The following is a 16,072-nucleotide window of genomic DNA, read 5'->3' on the forward strand; positions in this document are numbered from 1 at the left end:
AAGCTCAAAGCGGATTACATGAGGAGTTCACAGAAAGCCTGCATGTGCTACATAATGGAAAGGTTCTGTCTTCAATAAAATCACTTATTAGAACCCTGGTTGACCATCATGATGAATAATCCTGTCAACTTGAGAGAATCTGTTCAGAAAGACCTTGGATGCAAACCTCTGCACCTCACTGAAAAGTGTTCAGCAGAGGCCTCTCAGTCCAAGTCCCCTTTCCTTCTTTTCAGAAGAACATCTTTCTTTTCTGTAAGTCAAACTTCACAGAAATCTACAAAACTGAGCCAGGCTAGGTCACTTGATGCACAGCATTAAAAGAAGAAGCCTAAGATTCTGATGCTGTATAAAAATTGCCAGACACTCTGGGTTCTGTACAACTAAAGAAAGGTGATTTAGCAGGGTGTTGTTGTAGTTGTAGTTGTTGTTGTTGTTGTTTAAGACAGAATCTCAGCCTCCTAGTAAGAAGGATTTTGGCTGGTTTTGGATATGTATATTTCACGTTTATCTTGATTTGTAGAATTGTTTCAAATACAGGAGAACACAATAAAATAACAGGCACCTGTCTCTGTCACTAGGAATCAAACAAGTTTACCCCTTTTCTCTCTTGTGGAATCACCACAGTGGGCAGGGATGGGTGAGCAGAAAGCCTCTGTCCCTGTTCCCTGTCATCCCTAGCACTTCCCTCTTGATACCAGCAAGCCTTCTCCTGAGAAGCCTTATCTTTTATATGGTTGGGATATTACTTGAAAAATTACCTACTGACTGTAATCCCATCACTTGGAAGCAGAGGCAGAAGGATCAGACATTCAAGGCCATGCCTGTAATCCCAGGGCTCTGCAAGCAGAGGCAGAAGTTCAGGGTTCATAGTGAGTTCGAGGATAGCCTGAACTACAGGCATCCTGGGGTACATGAAATCCCTTCTAAAAGTGGAATCACTGGACATAGTGGTACATATGTCTTAATTCCCAGCACTTGGGAAGCAGTAGCAGGCAGATATTGGTGAGCTCAAGGCCAGCCTGTTGAGTTTTAAGACAGCCAGTGACTATTACACAAAGAAATCATGTCTCACAAAAAAGGGAAAGAGAGAGAGACAAAGACACACACACACACACACATACAGAGAGAGAGAGAGAAAGAGAGAACAGTATAACACTATAAGAAATAAAGATGTTTTCGATTTTATTCTTCATGTTCTGAGATAAACGTTTTTGAAACTGCAAGTAAAAATCCACATTAGAGAGTTTTATTATCTTTATAAAGTTGGGCAGATCCTAAGCAACCAGCCTTGATATTGTTGAGTATTCTCTTTAAAGTACTCTTCAAGGTTTAACAGATTTAGGAACTCAAGTTATACATGTCTGGCCCTATGACACAACATGATGACATTATTGGCACAGAGAGTGCAGGGAGGAACCATGCTCACCACACCTGGGTCCTGGACACACATGCTTGCTCATGTCCCCTACCTCAGTTCCCCCAACTCCACTCAGCATTTCCTCTCAGGGATGCTGTAAGACTTGCCTGAGGCCACACTCTGTTCCCTAGTTCCTCTGATGCTGTGGAGATAACACATTAGAGAAGGAGTTTACAGATACCTTTAAAACCCTGAGTCTCCGTGCTTGCAGGATCATTTCTTCTCAGTATCCTGCGCAGCAATGGATCAAGACACCATAATAATTAAGGGAGGCTTGTCGGAGACCAGGCCTGCTACTCCAGAAATCCAGGAGATCGTAGACAAGGTGAGTCAATACATTTTAGAAAACAACTTGATCCTAAAACAAACTTTCATAATTTGGTTCATAATTTGGCATGGAATTAAGAAAATCACAGAAACCATAAATATATGGGTATAGTTCAGACTTCTATACAGCTGGAAGTGGAACATTAAGCCTTTCAGAGAAATTTTAATAAACCTAGAATAAAATCGGTCAAGCCACACTCTTTACTGCAGCCTCAGTTTCCCCAGTAGCTGAAGGTGAATTCATGCTGAGTGGTCTCTACAGCTCACACGTCTGATCGTCTGATCGCAGGAGCGCTAATTACTGATGGAACTTTCCAGTTGCTCTGGTTGAGACTGATACATGGAGTCTCCTAAGGTTGTTAAGGATCCCTGAGCTGATTCCAGGATGCAATGCCCAGCAAACCATCACAGTCAAAATAGAACTCAATGTTCCTAGCAAGTTAATTCATGTTGCTTAACTGTCATCTATATAAAAAGATGTGTCATGTTGCCAGTTTTGCAAAGAATTATGGAGGTAGGTTTGCAGTCTCATTTTCTTACATCACATTGTTTCCTCTCTGAAGCCAAATCATCCTGGAGGACAGGATTGGTTTGCTTTGTCATTTGCTTGTGTGTGTGTGTGTGTATGTGTGTGTGTGTGTGTGTGTGTGTGTGTGTGTGTGAGAGAGAGAGAGAGAGAGAGAGAGAGAGAGAGAGAGACCTGGTCTCACTAGGTGGTCTAGCCTGAAGGTAACTCAGACTAGCCTCAAACTCAAGGCATTCCTCCTGCCTCAACTTCTCAAGTGCTGGGATTATAGGCATGTGCCAATCATGCTAGGCATAATCAGATTTTATGTGAGTAGAATAGATGGGAACCTTCTTGCTTAGGGCACTGAACATTCTAGAGGAGGTCTCAGTCCTAAAAATTCAGCGACTAAATATTTAAGGGTAAACAGGTCTCACTGATAGCTTTACTTCAACAAATATCTGGGAGCATGTTATTTTTGAGGAATATTAAATCTTTAAATCTTCATTAGAATCCTCACATCAAGTTGGTGAACAGGTTCCAAGTGGTGGCTCGGCTCCCAGATGTCACTCATTTGTCCTGTGTTGCAGGAGAAAGCCTGAGGGGACAACTCCCACTAAAGGGTCGGGAGGCAGAGAAACAGGCAGTAAACTGTCTTTTTAGGAAGCATTTTCTCAACCACAGCAATCATTCCCCCTCCAGAGAACACCATGGTGCAGATACTATGGAAACTGCTTGTTAAGTCAGGAAATTCAGGCTACTCCTCCAAGATTATGACAATTGGGTTTCCACACATTTCAGGCCCTAGGGGTTATTGCACGCCTAGAATGATCTGAGGGACCCATAGAAAATCTCTAGTGCATGCCATTTACTTTGTATTTATTGATCAAACATGTCTCTGTGTGTGTGTGTTTGTGTCGTGTGTGTGTGTGTGTGTGTGTGTGTGTGAGAGAGAGAGAGAGAGAGAGAGAGAGAGAGAGAGAGAGAGCATGCACACACGCGTGTGCGAGATTTTTGAGGCAGAATTCAATTGGTAGTCCCAATAGCCTGGAATTTTCTATATAACCCATGCTGCTCTTGAACGACATTCTCCTGCCTCAGTCTTCCAAGTTCTGGGATTAGAGGGTAGAGGCTTGAGCAGTCAATCCAGGATCATCAGCATCTCTGAGGACTCTCAGCAGGATGAGGTTTCCAGATTTGTGACCCAGGTAAACTGAGTCAACACAGCCCTAACATCATCTCGTTCTTTCTCCTCATAAGGTCAGACCACAGCTTGAAGAGAAAACCAATCACAAATATGAAAAATTCAAAGCCGTTGAGTATAAATCTCAGGTCGTCGCTGGACAAAATTACTTCATTAAGGTTAGACACCAACATTCCTCAAGCACTGATGTGATTGTCTCCTGTTGCCCCAACTCTAGCTTCATTTCTACAACTGGTCTTTAATTAAGACACTTGCAAGTAGAAGATACCCCCCCCCCCGCCCCCGCCCCCCGCCCTCGCCCCCGCCCCCGCCCCCCCCCCCCCCCCCCCGCCCCAAAATACTGTCCATTGGATGATAGGACAGTAACCTTGTTTTACCTTGAGAATACAGAAAGCTTTCTCCTGACCTACAGTAAGAAGTCAGTGTGGTCACACTCACACACACAAGCACGCGTATGTGCATGCATGTATACACACTTTGTATGACGCCCATCATAGTGTCATATATACTAGTGTACTTAGGTTAGTAGCATTTGAAGTTTAAGGTAGGAAGTGATACCAGGGCACAATGTCTACTGTAGAACACAGAACTTTTATTGTTCCAATAGAGAAAAAAGTGGCAGTTCTTATACTGATGGTCTAGGTCCCAACTTCAGGCTGAGAAAACCACTGGGGATGTTACTCAGGTGGTACCTAGGCCTCTTTATTTTTGCTTTGCAAAGGAGGGAGCCTTGTGTACATTCACAAAGTAGGTTGTAACACAGCAGAGATATGGGGACCATACAGTCCATATATTCTAAAGTCAATCTCAGTTTCTTTTCCCTTATCAAACTATGTTCCAATTTTTCTCCCAACCTAGAAGTCAGAAAACAGAATCACCAAAATCACAGGCTGCCCTCTGCTCCTGTTCCAGGCATCATGAAAATAAATGTAACTCTGGAATTTAATCTGTGCCAAGATTTTAATGAAAAGTACAATAAATTAAATCCAGATGGAGAAATGGATTAGTGGGTAGGAGCACTGTCTGTTCTTGCAGAGGACCTGGGTTTGGGTCTCAGCACCCACATGCAGCTCACAACCATCTCTGACTCCAGTTTGAGGGGATGTAACACCCTCTTCTAATGTTTTCAGGCATTGCATTTCACATCATGCACTGAAATACAAATAATTTGAATAAAAATTTTAAAGGTATTAAAAATATATCTAAGAAATATGTTTTCTGCTATACTATTAACTGTTCTTTCACTTAACTTGAGCGTTGATGTAAGTTCAGTTCTTGGGGGTGGTCTTGGACCAGAAGTGTTGTTTTAAGAGAGCTTGACACATCAAATCTTAACAAAAAAAAGATCTATAATAGTGTGGAGATCCATGTGAATAATCTGATTTTCTTCCTTCCTTCCTTCCTTCCTTCCTTCCTTCCTTCCTTCCTTCCTTCCTTCCTTCCTTCCTTCCTTCCTTCCTTCCTTTCTCTTTCTTTCTTTCTTTCTTTCTTTCTTTCTTTCTTTCTTTTCTTTTATGTTTTTCAGATTGATTTAGGGTGTAGTCATTTCCTTCACATGAAAGTCTACTGTGGCCTTTCTGGAGAAGATGATTTGGAACTTCAGGGTTACCAAACTAACAAAACAAAGAATGAAGAGCTGACCTACTTCTAAGCAGCAAATTCTAAAGAGACCTGATTCTTCTCATTGTAAAGAGATGCAGCCTTCAATAAAGATGCACTCTTAAAATAACTGTTTTCCTCCCTCATTACTCAGTATTGTGTTGACCTTGACTTTCTAGATAATTACTTTTAAATATGGAATTTTCATGAATTTGTGTGTCATCCTTGGGAACGGCGATGATAATCTCTGTACCATTCCAATTTTTAATATACATGTTACCAAACAGAGCACAGTGTTCAGGGTTCAGAATAGAAACTCCACAAAAAAAAATTCCAAACGGAAACCTTATAAAAACTGTGTTTCAGTTGCAGTTGTGTAAAGGATCTTACCACCCCATTCTCACTCAAGTGTAATGGTGTCTGTCAGGAAAGCACACTCCTTGATCTGTTCATTTGCCTGGAATCAAGCACGTCTTCTCTGCTTTCTTACTTCAAAACTGAATTTGGTATTTTACAACTCATGTTTTGAAACAATCATATATATATATATATATAAGCTGCCCTCTCCCCTCCCCTAATTGCAGTGATTTCCCATCACAAGCAAAAGCTTCCTGGTGCTCACTAGTGAAAATAGCAGTGTGTACTTCTCATAAGGCCATCCCCATGTAAAACCAATAACCAACAATCAAGAGCAAGAAATGAACATTGATGGCACAGGGACATCTAGTCCCCAGGTGTCACTTAAGTTTTTCATGCTGTTACAATAATGTCATTTATTGAACAGGTCACTTGTGGTCAGGAGATATCTTGAGGAAATTGGTTCTCTTTCCACCACATGGTTCCAAGGCCCAAACTGAGGTAATTAGACTTGGTGACAAACACCCTTCCCACTGAGCCTTCATTTGACCCATTAAGTACTTATATTGAACAACGTATATGCCATAAATACCATGCAGTTCAGACATTTCAAGTGTTCTCTTCAAGGACTTTCAGTATATTCATAAGTGTGTGCAAACCTCACCATGTCATGTTGTGGGAAATAATAAAAAATGCAATTCACCCTAAGCTGGCAGGCCCCGACAGGCTGTCCAACCAAGCACTGTTGGCCACGACTGGCCTGTTCTCATCTCGTGGAGACTCTCTGACTTAGAGCTCCAAAATCTTTCCACCCACCTCACTAAGTTCCCTCAGGCAGGTTGCCACCACACCAACCCCATGCTTCAACATTCCCACGGCCTTTTGGGGTACACTTCTTGCAAACCTACACTTTGCCTCTGTATCTTTCTCTCTTGAACCCAGTTGAGCTGCCACCTGAAGGAAAACACCACACAAACTTAGCTCAGAATCAATGGTGACTCAATCGCTGGGCACAAACTATCATCCAAATTATAAGCCTTCCTAAGCTAAATCCTCTGGTAGTGGATCCAAGCAGATCTCCCACCCGAAATGGCATCGCTGCTATCTACCTGTCCCAGTCCAAAAGTCTGTACCTCTCTCTTGCCTCTTCTCTTCCTCCCAACAACCCACAAGTCCTGCCTACTTGGCTTCTTTATTCATTAGAAGGTTCACATGAAACCCTGAGTATGTGATATGACTCACTCCTGATCCCAGACAGCCCCTCTTAGAGAAGATGAATTAACATCAAAGTATGAACAGCACCAGGGCTATCTACAACAATGTCGTTTCGCAATATTTTTCTTTCCACACACAAGGAAGAGGTGTCAGTCCTCTAACTTCCTTCCTCTCCCCTCACCCCCTCACTGCTAAGCAGCCACTACTTCCTTCAGTCTGCATTTGCCTCTTCTAGACACTACATATGTATGTATCTGTGGATGCACACATATGCAATCATTTCTTTGATCAGTTGTGGTTGTCATTTTTCTATGAACGACTTTAAATATTCATTAATGTAGCATCTTTTTATACCTTCTTACACTTAGTAGGAGACTTTTTTGTGTCAAAGTCTATGAATACAAGTGTAATTATTATATTCAATATCTTATGTTTGGTTCATTGTCTGTATGTTTGTTTGAGACAGGTAGCTGCTATGTTTGGCCCAGATTGATCTTCAATTCAAGATGTAGCCACAGTTGACCACTAACTCATGATCCTCCTGGCTCAACCCCCTGAGCACAAGAGTACAGACATGTATAACTTTGATTGGCTCACATTCTCAAAATCATACTATATTTGAAAGTTACAACTATATATATTTGTTATTGCAGTAGTGGCTTTCATGAGATCCTACTTGAGGTTTTATAAAGACATGGAGAAATCTATACAGTTTAAGACTGATCACCTTTGTCTGGACAGTCTCTCAGCTAGCCTAACTCAGCTTCTCCATCATTGTGTTTATCCATGTGGTTCTCACTGGCCACATCCCAGCTCTGTCCTGTCTTCTTCCATCTTCCTTCTTTGTCTGTCTAGTACTCTTTGTATCTGTCTGCATCTCTGCCTGCCCTGGCATTCTGTCCATTCTCCTGCCCATCTCCAAGCCATCAGTCCTCTACTCTGCAAAAAGTGACACTCCTTACACTACCAGTTGACTTTGGGGGTCATTCGACTTTCCCCAGGGCAGCTTGCCTATCTTTCTGGAGCAAGTGACAATGTGACAAACATTTACATATCCTGATTGTTCAGCTAATAAGTGAAAGCGCTCTCTCATAGCTGGTAAACACAGTACCTGTGGGTGATCACAATCTCTCTCCGTTTTAGTTGTTTTAGTACAAGAAATGGTTTTGTCTGTAATAACAGTAAATTATATACAATAAGAACAACTATGAGAACAATCAGGATAAGGATTATTTTCACAGTATTTAATCCATTTATATTTGACAACTGTGGAGAAAATATTTTAGTATCTATCTGAAATATTTCACTCCTTTTTATACATCTTAAATCATTTTCTTATCCCCACTTAAGCATTGTAACCTCTAACCTTTTCAACTTCTATTTACCAACCTTAAAACAACTTCTTAGACACTGAAAACATTTTTTTAGATCCCTTACAACTTAAGCTTTCATGTCTTTTAATCTTTATGAACTTTATGCCTCATTTGTGAATTTATCTTTTTTGAAACTTGTAACAAGGAAAACAGAAAAGCTATCAATATCTAGTCTTCAATCCAGTCAGAGACCTGAGAAGTATAAATCTTACCGGAGTAAACAGGAAGTGCAGAGCAAGCAGCTTCCAAATCTGTAAAAGTAGCAGAGACTTACTGGCTCCCTGAAGGCTCCTCTATGTTGGTGGGGCATCCATCTTCAGGCACCAGGCACAGGAGATCTCACAGACTTTTTCTGAAGCAGGAACTTGGGTGGACTGTCTCATTTTGTCTAGGCACAGTGGGGCAATCAACTTCCCAATGTCCTCCTTGTCTACAGTTTGGACTGCAAACTGTCTTCAGGAAAGGTAAGGGGCCCAATGGTCAACTTTACTACATTTGAAGCAAACTCCAGGTGGAGAATCTTCTGTAACCATCATGTTTTTGGGGGGAGATTTAGGGTGTTGCCAGTGTAGGGGTCCATGATTCATAGAAGACTGATACCCCAGAATCAAATAGTATGTAAATGCAAAGAATGGTTTATTCTGCAGAAGTCTAGCATGCTGGGGTCTCCCATTACCAAGATAGAGAGACAACCAAGTGAGCTCAAAGGCTCAGTATGGAGGACATTGGAGTTCCAGGGTAGATGAGCTGTATCTTACCATTCTGGAAAAATTACCAGGGTGTGGAGGCTGAAGCGTGGGGGTTTTCTATTAGTAATTGACTTCCCTGCACTTGCCTGGACTTGCCCAGTTCTTAGGCATAGTCTCCTGCACTGTCAGTTTGAAGCCTGGCATGGAGTCAATCTAGTCTTCTCACCAGGGGATGACATGTTTCTCTGTCAAAAAAAGGCCTTTTTAAAATTAAAACATCTTAAATGAAATATTCTGCAGATCTCTGAAGTATTTGAGGACCATCTATCAATGGCATATCTAATTAGACAAACTTGTCTGTTTCTAGTTACTTGTTTTGGCTTGACTTTGAGAACATACATGGTGGCTAAATAAAGCCTACTCCTACAATCAGCTACCTTGGTACCTAGCATGACTACTAGTTCTGAATGCATTAAAGGATATGATTATTTATAGGTGACTGACCACTAACCTGTATTTCTTCATTATTGCTACAAGTTTATGATAGAAACGTTCATAAGACTAGGACAATAAATTACATTTTTAAATGAATTATATTCAAGTTTATAGGCACATATATGTTTAAACAAGAGTTGAATCATGTATACCTTATAGTGTAGCAAACATAACTTTAAATTTCTATCATCATACAAAAAAAACATACTAATCTAAAATATTTAAGCCTTATTGTTCCTTTCTTAGTCTAAAGGGAGATACAATAATCCACCCATTTTTCCCAGCTGGGTGGCCTGAGCAACTTCACCATAAAGGTGAAATGGTACAGGCCTTAATGATTTGTCTAGGAGCCTCCCCACCATGAGAGGGACTCGGTTCAGCTGAACAAGGGTAGAAGGGAGGAACAAGAGACTTCTATAAGCAATTGGATCTTTGCTAGAGCTTACTCTTTTGCTTTTGAAGAAATGGATTTTTTTTTCTGTGGGTTTGCAGAAATAACAGAGAAGCATCTGGCAGGACACAGGCAAAACAATATTCTATAAAAGAGAGATAAGGAGCCCACTTAGGTTTGGAGGAGACTAAGAAAAAGGTAGACCAGCTCCATAGAATGACATAGAAGGATTTCTAAAAAGCTAGCAGATTAGTTATTGGATTAGCCTTGTACATAAATGTTTTGTATATACTTAAGAAAATAGTGTTATCTTGCTGAGCTAGCATGTTTAAATTCAGTTTGCACTGTCTTTATTGCAATAGATATTAGACAATTTAAAGTGTTATCAGACTCTATAAGGTTGATTCATCTCGTAAGGTTTGAAAGAAAATACTTAATTCTTGAGTAGTTAATCCAGTTATGGATTGTGGGCAAATGATACCTACAAACAATTTTTGAAAATCATTAAGAGTTTGTAATTGATGTCTTCTGATCTGTGCTTTCTGTGGCTGGATTTTATAAGGACCTATCTTATATACTAGAGGGTTAATAGAATTTTTTTATTTTTTTCATTTATAATAATTTGTATTTATAATACCCACAGAGGCAAATTGTCTTTATTTCAAAAAAAAACATTTTTTTCTAAGGTATCAGTAATAGAATCACCTATCAAGATATCATCCATATAGCAATGAATTATAGATTGAGCAAACTTTACTAATTATTTGTAATGGCTATTGCACAAAGTAATGACACAGAGTGGGACTGTTTAACATTCCTTGTGGCAAGATCTTCTTCCATCTGTATCTTTTTTTCTTTAATATTTATTGATTTTATGTATATGAGTGCACTGTAACTGTCTTCTGACACATCCGAAGAGAGCATAAGATCCCGTTACAGATGGTTGTGGCCTACCATACGGTTGCCAGGATTTGAATTCAAGACCTCTAGAAGAGTAGTCAGTGCTCTTAACTGCCAATCCATCTCTTCAGAGCACATGTCTGCCACAAATGACCTTAACCTTCCTATCTGAACTTCTGGTTCTATTCATTTTAACTTATTTTAGACTCGTTTCACATAAAACATTGTCTCAAGAGCTATGTAGATACCTTTTGAAGTGACCATGTTCAATTTCAAGAATCTTGTGATTATTGTTACATCTGCTCCAGTATGCTCTAGACCTTCAATGTCAATTCCATCTAATTGTAATTTCAACTTTGGTCTCTAATTATTTATAGCACTTTTCCAAAATATGTGCTTCCTCCACCTTCAAAAATCTCTTGTTCTATTTATCAGAGTAGTTAAATGAATAACAGCCCTGTCTATTATATCAGGAACTAATTTCTTGAGTTGCTCTCTAGAACAAGCTCTCCTTGACTGACTTTAAACAAATGGCTCGTGTTGCTCTTTGGTGGGGCCTGAGCAAAGCCCCTTAGGCAGTAAGTAGTTCATGGTAGCAAGGGATTGCCTTGTATATCTCTGCATGCTCTGAGTCCTGTGTCTGCACTTTCCATGTCTTTTACTTATGCCAGGGATCTTCCTCCCTGGATTGTCATCAGAGAAAATATTATCCTATGGAACTGATTGTCTACTTTTTTAGGAAATAACCTGGTCTTGCATAGCCAATGCATTGGACATTCTGAGCGCTCACACTTTTGGTAATTGCATGTTCCATTATAGAGGAATAGGTTGCACTAGATGCAATATCCACAGTAGTTTAATGCATTCATAAATAGGTGTGGCTCTGACCTGTAGAGGTCTAATAGCCTTTTTCCATTCAGCATTATTGTTCTTTTTTTTATTCAATATAATTTATTTACATTTCAAATGATTTCCCCTTTTCTAGGCCCCCCACTCCCCGAAAGTCCCGTAAGCCCCCTTCTCTTCCCCTGTCCTCCCATCCACCCCTTCCCACTTCCCCGTTCTGGTTTTGCTGAATACTGTTTCACTGAGTCTTTCCAGAACCAGGGGCCACTCCTCCTTTCTTCTTGTACCTCATTTGATGTGTGGATTATGTTTTGGGTATTCCAGTTTTCTAGGTTAATATCCACTTATTAGTGAGTGCATACCATGATTCACCTTTGGAGTCTGGGTTACCTCACTTAGTATGATGTTCTCTAGCTCCATCCATTTGCCTAAGAATTTCATGAATTCATTGTTTCTAATGGCTGAATAGTACTCCATTGTATAGATATACCACATTTTTTGCATCCACTCTTCTGTTGAGGGATACCTGGGTTCTTTCCAGCATCTGGCAATTATAAATAGGGCTGCTATGAACATAGTAGAGCATGTATCCTTAGTACATGGTGGGGAGTCTTCTGGGTATATGCCCAGGAGTGGTATAGCAGGATCTTCTGGAAGTGAGGTGCCCAGTTTTCGGAGGAACCGCCAGACTGATTTCCAGAGTGGTTGTACCAATTTGCAACCCCACCAGCAGTGGAGGAGTGTTCCTCTTTCTCCACACCCTCTCCAACACCTGCTGTCTCCTGAATTTTTAATCTTAGCCATTCTGACTGGTGTAAGATGAAATCTTAGGGTTGTTTTGATTTGCATTTCTCTAATGACTAATGAAGTTGAGCATTTTTTAAGATGCTTCTCCGCCATCCGAAGTTCTTCAGGTGAGAATTCTTTGTTTAACTCTGTACCCCATTTTTTAATAGGGTTGTTCGGTTTTCTGGAGTCTAACTTCTTGAGTTCTTTATATATATTGGATATTAGCCCTCTATCTGATGTAGGATTGGTGAAGATCTTTTCCCAATTTGTTGGTTGCCGATTTGTCCTCTTGATGGTGTCCTTTGCCTTACAGAAACTTTGTAATTTTATGAGGTCCCATTTGTCAATTCTTGCTCTTAGAGCATACGCTATTGGTGTTCTGTTCAGAAACTTTCTCCCTGTACCGATGTCCTCAAGGGTCTTCCCCAGTTTCTTTTCTATTAGCTTCAGAGTGTCTGGCTTTATGTGGAGGTCCTTGATCCATTTGGAGCTGAGCTTAGTACAAGGAGACAAGGATGGATCAATTCGCATTCTTCTGCATGCTGACCTCCAGTTGAACCAGCACCATTTGTTGAAAAGGCTATCTTTTTTCCATTGGATGTTTTCAGCCTCTTTGTCGAGGATCAAGTGGCCATAGGTGTGTGGGTTCATTTCTGGATCTTCAATCCTGTTCCATTGATCCTCCTGCCTGTCACTGTACCAATACCATGCAGTTTTTAACACTATTGCTCTGTAGTATTGCTTGAGGTCAGGGATACTGATTCCCCCACATTTTCTTTTGTTGCTGAGAATAGTTTTAGCTATCCTGGGTTTTTTGTTGTTCCAGATGAATTTGAAAATTGCTCTTTCTAACTCTGTGAAGAATTGAGTTGGGATTTTGATGGGTATTGCATTGAATCTGTATATTGCTTTTGGCAAAATGGCCATTTTAACTATATTGATTCTACCGATCCATGAGCATGGGAGGTTTTCCCATTTTTTGAGGTCTTCTTCCATTTCCTTCTTCAGAGTCTTGAAGTTCTTGTCATACAGATCTTTCACATGTTTGGTAAGAGTCACCCCAAGATACTTTATACCGTTTGTGGCTATTGTGAAGGGGGTCATTTCCCTAATTTCTTTCTCAGCCTGCTTATCCTTTGAGTATAGGAAGGCCACTGATTTGCTTGGGTTGATTTTATAACCTGCCACTTTGCTGAAGTTGTTTATCAGCTGTAGGAGCTCACTAGTGGAGTTTTTTGGGTCACTTAGGTAGACGATCATGTCGTCTGCAAATAATGATAGTTTGATTTCTTCCTTTCCAATTTGTATCCCTTTGACCTCCTTATGTTGTCGAATTGCCTGAGCTAGTACCTCAAGTACAATATTGAAAAGATAAGGAGAAAGGGGGCAGCCTTGTCTGGTCCCTGATTTCAGTGGGATTGCTTCAAGTTTCTCTCCATTTAGTTTGATGCTGGCTATTGGTTTGCTGTATATTGCTTTTACTATGTTTAGGTATGTTCCTTGAATTCCTGTTCTTTCCAAGACTTTAAGCATGAAAGGATGCTGAATTTTGTCAAATGCTTTTTCAGCATCCAATGAAATGACCATGTGGTTTTGTTCTTTGAGTTTGTTTATGTAGTGGATTGTATTGATGGATTTCCGTATATTGAACCAACCCTGCATTCCCGGGATAAAGCCTACTTGATCATGGTGGATGATCGTTTTGATTTGTTCTTGGATTCAGTTGGCAAGAATTTTATTGAGTATTTTTGCATCGATGTTCATAAGGGAAATTGGTCTGAAGTTCTCTTTCTTTGTTGGATCTTTGTGTGGCTTTGGTATCAGCGTAATTGTGGCTTCATAGAAGGAATTGGGTAGTGTTGCTTCTGTTTCTATTTTGTGGAATAGTTTGAAGAGTATTGGTGTTAACTCTTCTTTGAAGGTCTGGTAGAATTCTGCACTGAAGCCATCTGGTCCTGTGCTTTTTTTGGTTGGAAGACTTTCTATGACTCCTTCAATTTCTTTAGGCATTATGGGACTGTTTAGATGGTCTAGTTGGTCCTGATTTAATTTTGGTATTTGGTATCTGTCAAGGAAATTGTCCATTTCCTCCAGATTCTCCAGTTGTGTTGAGTACAGGCTCTTGTAGTAGGATCTGATGATTTTTTGGATTTCCTCAGTTTCCGTTGTTATATCTCCCTTTTCATTTCTAAGTTTGTTAATTTGGATACTTTCTCTGTGCCCTTTGGTCAGTCTGGCTAAGGGTTTATCTATCTTGTTGATTTTCTCAAAGAACCAGCTCCTGGTTTTGTTGATTTTTTGTATGGTTCTCTTTGTTTCTACTTGATTGATTTCGGCCCTGAGTTTGATGATTTCCTGCCTTCTACTCCTCCTGGGTGAAATAGCTTCTTTTTGTTCTAGGGCTTTCAGGTGTGTCATTAAGCTGATAATGTATGCTCTCTCCATTTTCTTTTTGGAGGCACTCAGGGCTATGAGTTTTCCTCTTAGCATTGCTTTCATTGTGTCCCATAGATTTGGGTATGTTGTGTTTTCATTTTCATTGTGTTCTAAAAAGTCTTTAATTTCTTTCTTTATTTCTTCCTTGACCAAGGTATCATTGAGTAGAGTATTGTTCAGTTTCCACGTGTATGTGGGTTTTCTGTTGTTTCTGTTGCTATTGAAGACCACTTTTACTCCATAGTGATCAGATAGGAGGCATGGGATTAGTTCTATCTTCTTATATTTATTGAGGTATGTCTTGTGACCAATTATATGGTCGATTTTGGAGAAGGTACCATGAGGTGCTGAGAAAAAGGTATATTCTTTTGTTTTAGGATAGAATGTTCTATATATATCTGTTAAATCTAATTGGTCCAAAGCTTCAATTAGTTTCATTGTGTCGCTGTTTAGTTTCTGTTTTCCTGATCGGTCCATTGAGGAAAGTGCAGTGTTGAAGTCACCCACAATTATTGTGTTAGGTGCAATGTGTGCTTTTAGTTTTAATAAAGTTTCTTTTATGAAAGAGGGTGCCCTTGCATTTGGGGCATAGATGTTCAGGATTGACAGTTCTTCTTTTTTTATTTTTCCTTTGACCAGCAAGAAGTGTCCCTCAGAGTCTCTTTTGATGACTTTGGGTTGAAAGTCAATTTTATCTGATATTAAAATGGCTACTCCAGCTTGTTTCCTGAGACCATTTGCTTGTAAAATTGTCTTCCAGCCTTTTACTCTAAGGTAGTGTTTGTCTTTGACCCTGAGGTGTGTTTCCTGTAAGCAGCAAAATGTAGGGTCCTGTTTACGTATCCAGTCAGTTAGTCTGTGTCTTTTTATTGGGGCATTAAGTCCATTGATGTTAAGAGATATTAAGGAATAGTGATTGTTACTTCCTATCATTTTTGACGTTGTTTTTTAAATTTGATTGCTTAACTTCTTTTGGGTTTGATGAAAGGTTACTATCTTGCTTTTTCCAGGGTGAGGTTTCCCTCCTTGTATTGGTGTTTTCCTCCTATTATCCTTTGTAGGGCTGGGTTTGTGGATAGATAGTGGGTAAACTTGGTTTTGTCATGAAATATCTTAGCTTCTCCATCTACGGTGATTGAGAGTTTTGCTGGATATAGTAGTTTTGGTTGGCATTTGTGTTCTCTTAGAGTCTGCATGAGATCTGCCCAGGACCTTCTAGCCTTCATAGTCTCAGGTGAAAAGTCTGCTGTGATTCTGATAGGTCTTCCTTTATATGTTACTTGGCCTTTTTCTCTTACTGCCTTTAGTATTCTTTCTTTGTTTAGAACATTTGGTGTTTTGATTATTATGTGACGGGAAGTATTTCTGTTCTGGTCCAGTCTGTTTGGAGTTCTGTAGGCTTCTTGTATATTCATGGGCATCTCTCTCTTTAGGTTAGGGAAGTTTTCTTCCATAATTTTATTGAAGATATTTGCTGGCCCTTTAAGTTGTAAATCTTCACTCTCATCTATGCCTATAATCCTTAGGTT

The 16,072-nt window shown here is 40.0% G+C and overlaps 1 protein-coding gene across 1 annotated transcript; it reads left to right on the plus strand.

The window, feature by feature from the left end:
- Positions 1–1,559: 1,559 nt before the first annotated feature.
- Positions 1,560–5,148, plus strand: LOC127666173 (stefin-3-like). The gene is made up of 3 exons (XM_052158928.1): positions 1,560–1,742; positions 3,510–3,611; positions 4,979–5,148. Exons 1-3 carry the CDS (start codon positions 1,659–1,661, stop codon positions 5,102–5,104), a joined length of 312 nt encoding a protein of 103 aa, XP_052014888.1. The 5' UTR covers positions 1,560–1,658; the 3' UTR covers positions 5,105–5,148.
- The last annotated feature ends 10,924 nt before the right edge of the window (positions 5,149–16,072 follow it).

Source organism: Apodemus sylvaticus, chromosome 15, assembly GCF_947179515.1.
Source record: "Apodemus sylvaticus chromosome 15, mApoSyl1.1, whole genome shotgun sequence".
NCBI classification, from domain to species: domain Eukaryota; kingdom Metazoa; phylum Chordata; class Mammalia; order Rodentia; family Muridae; genus Apodemus; species Apodemus sylvaticus.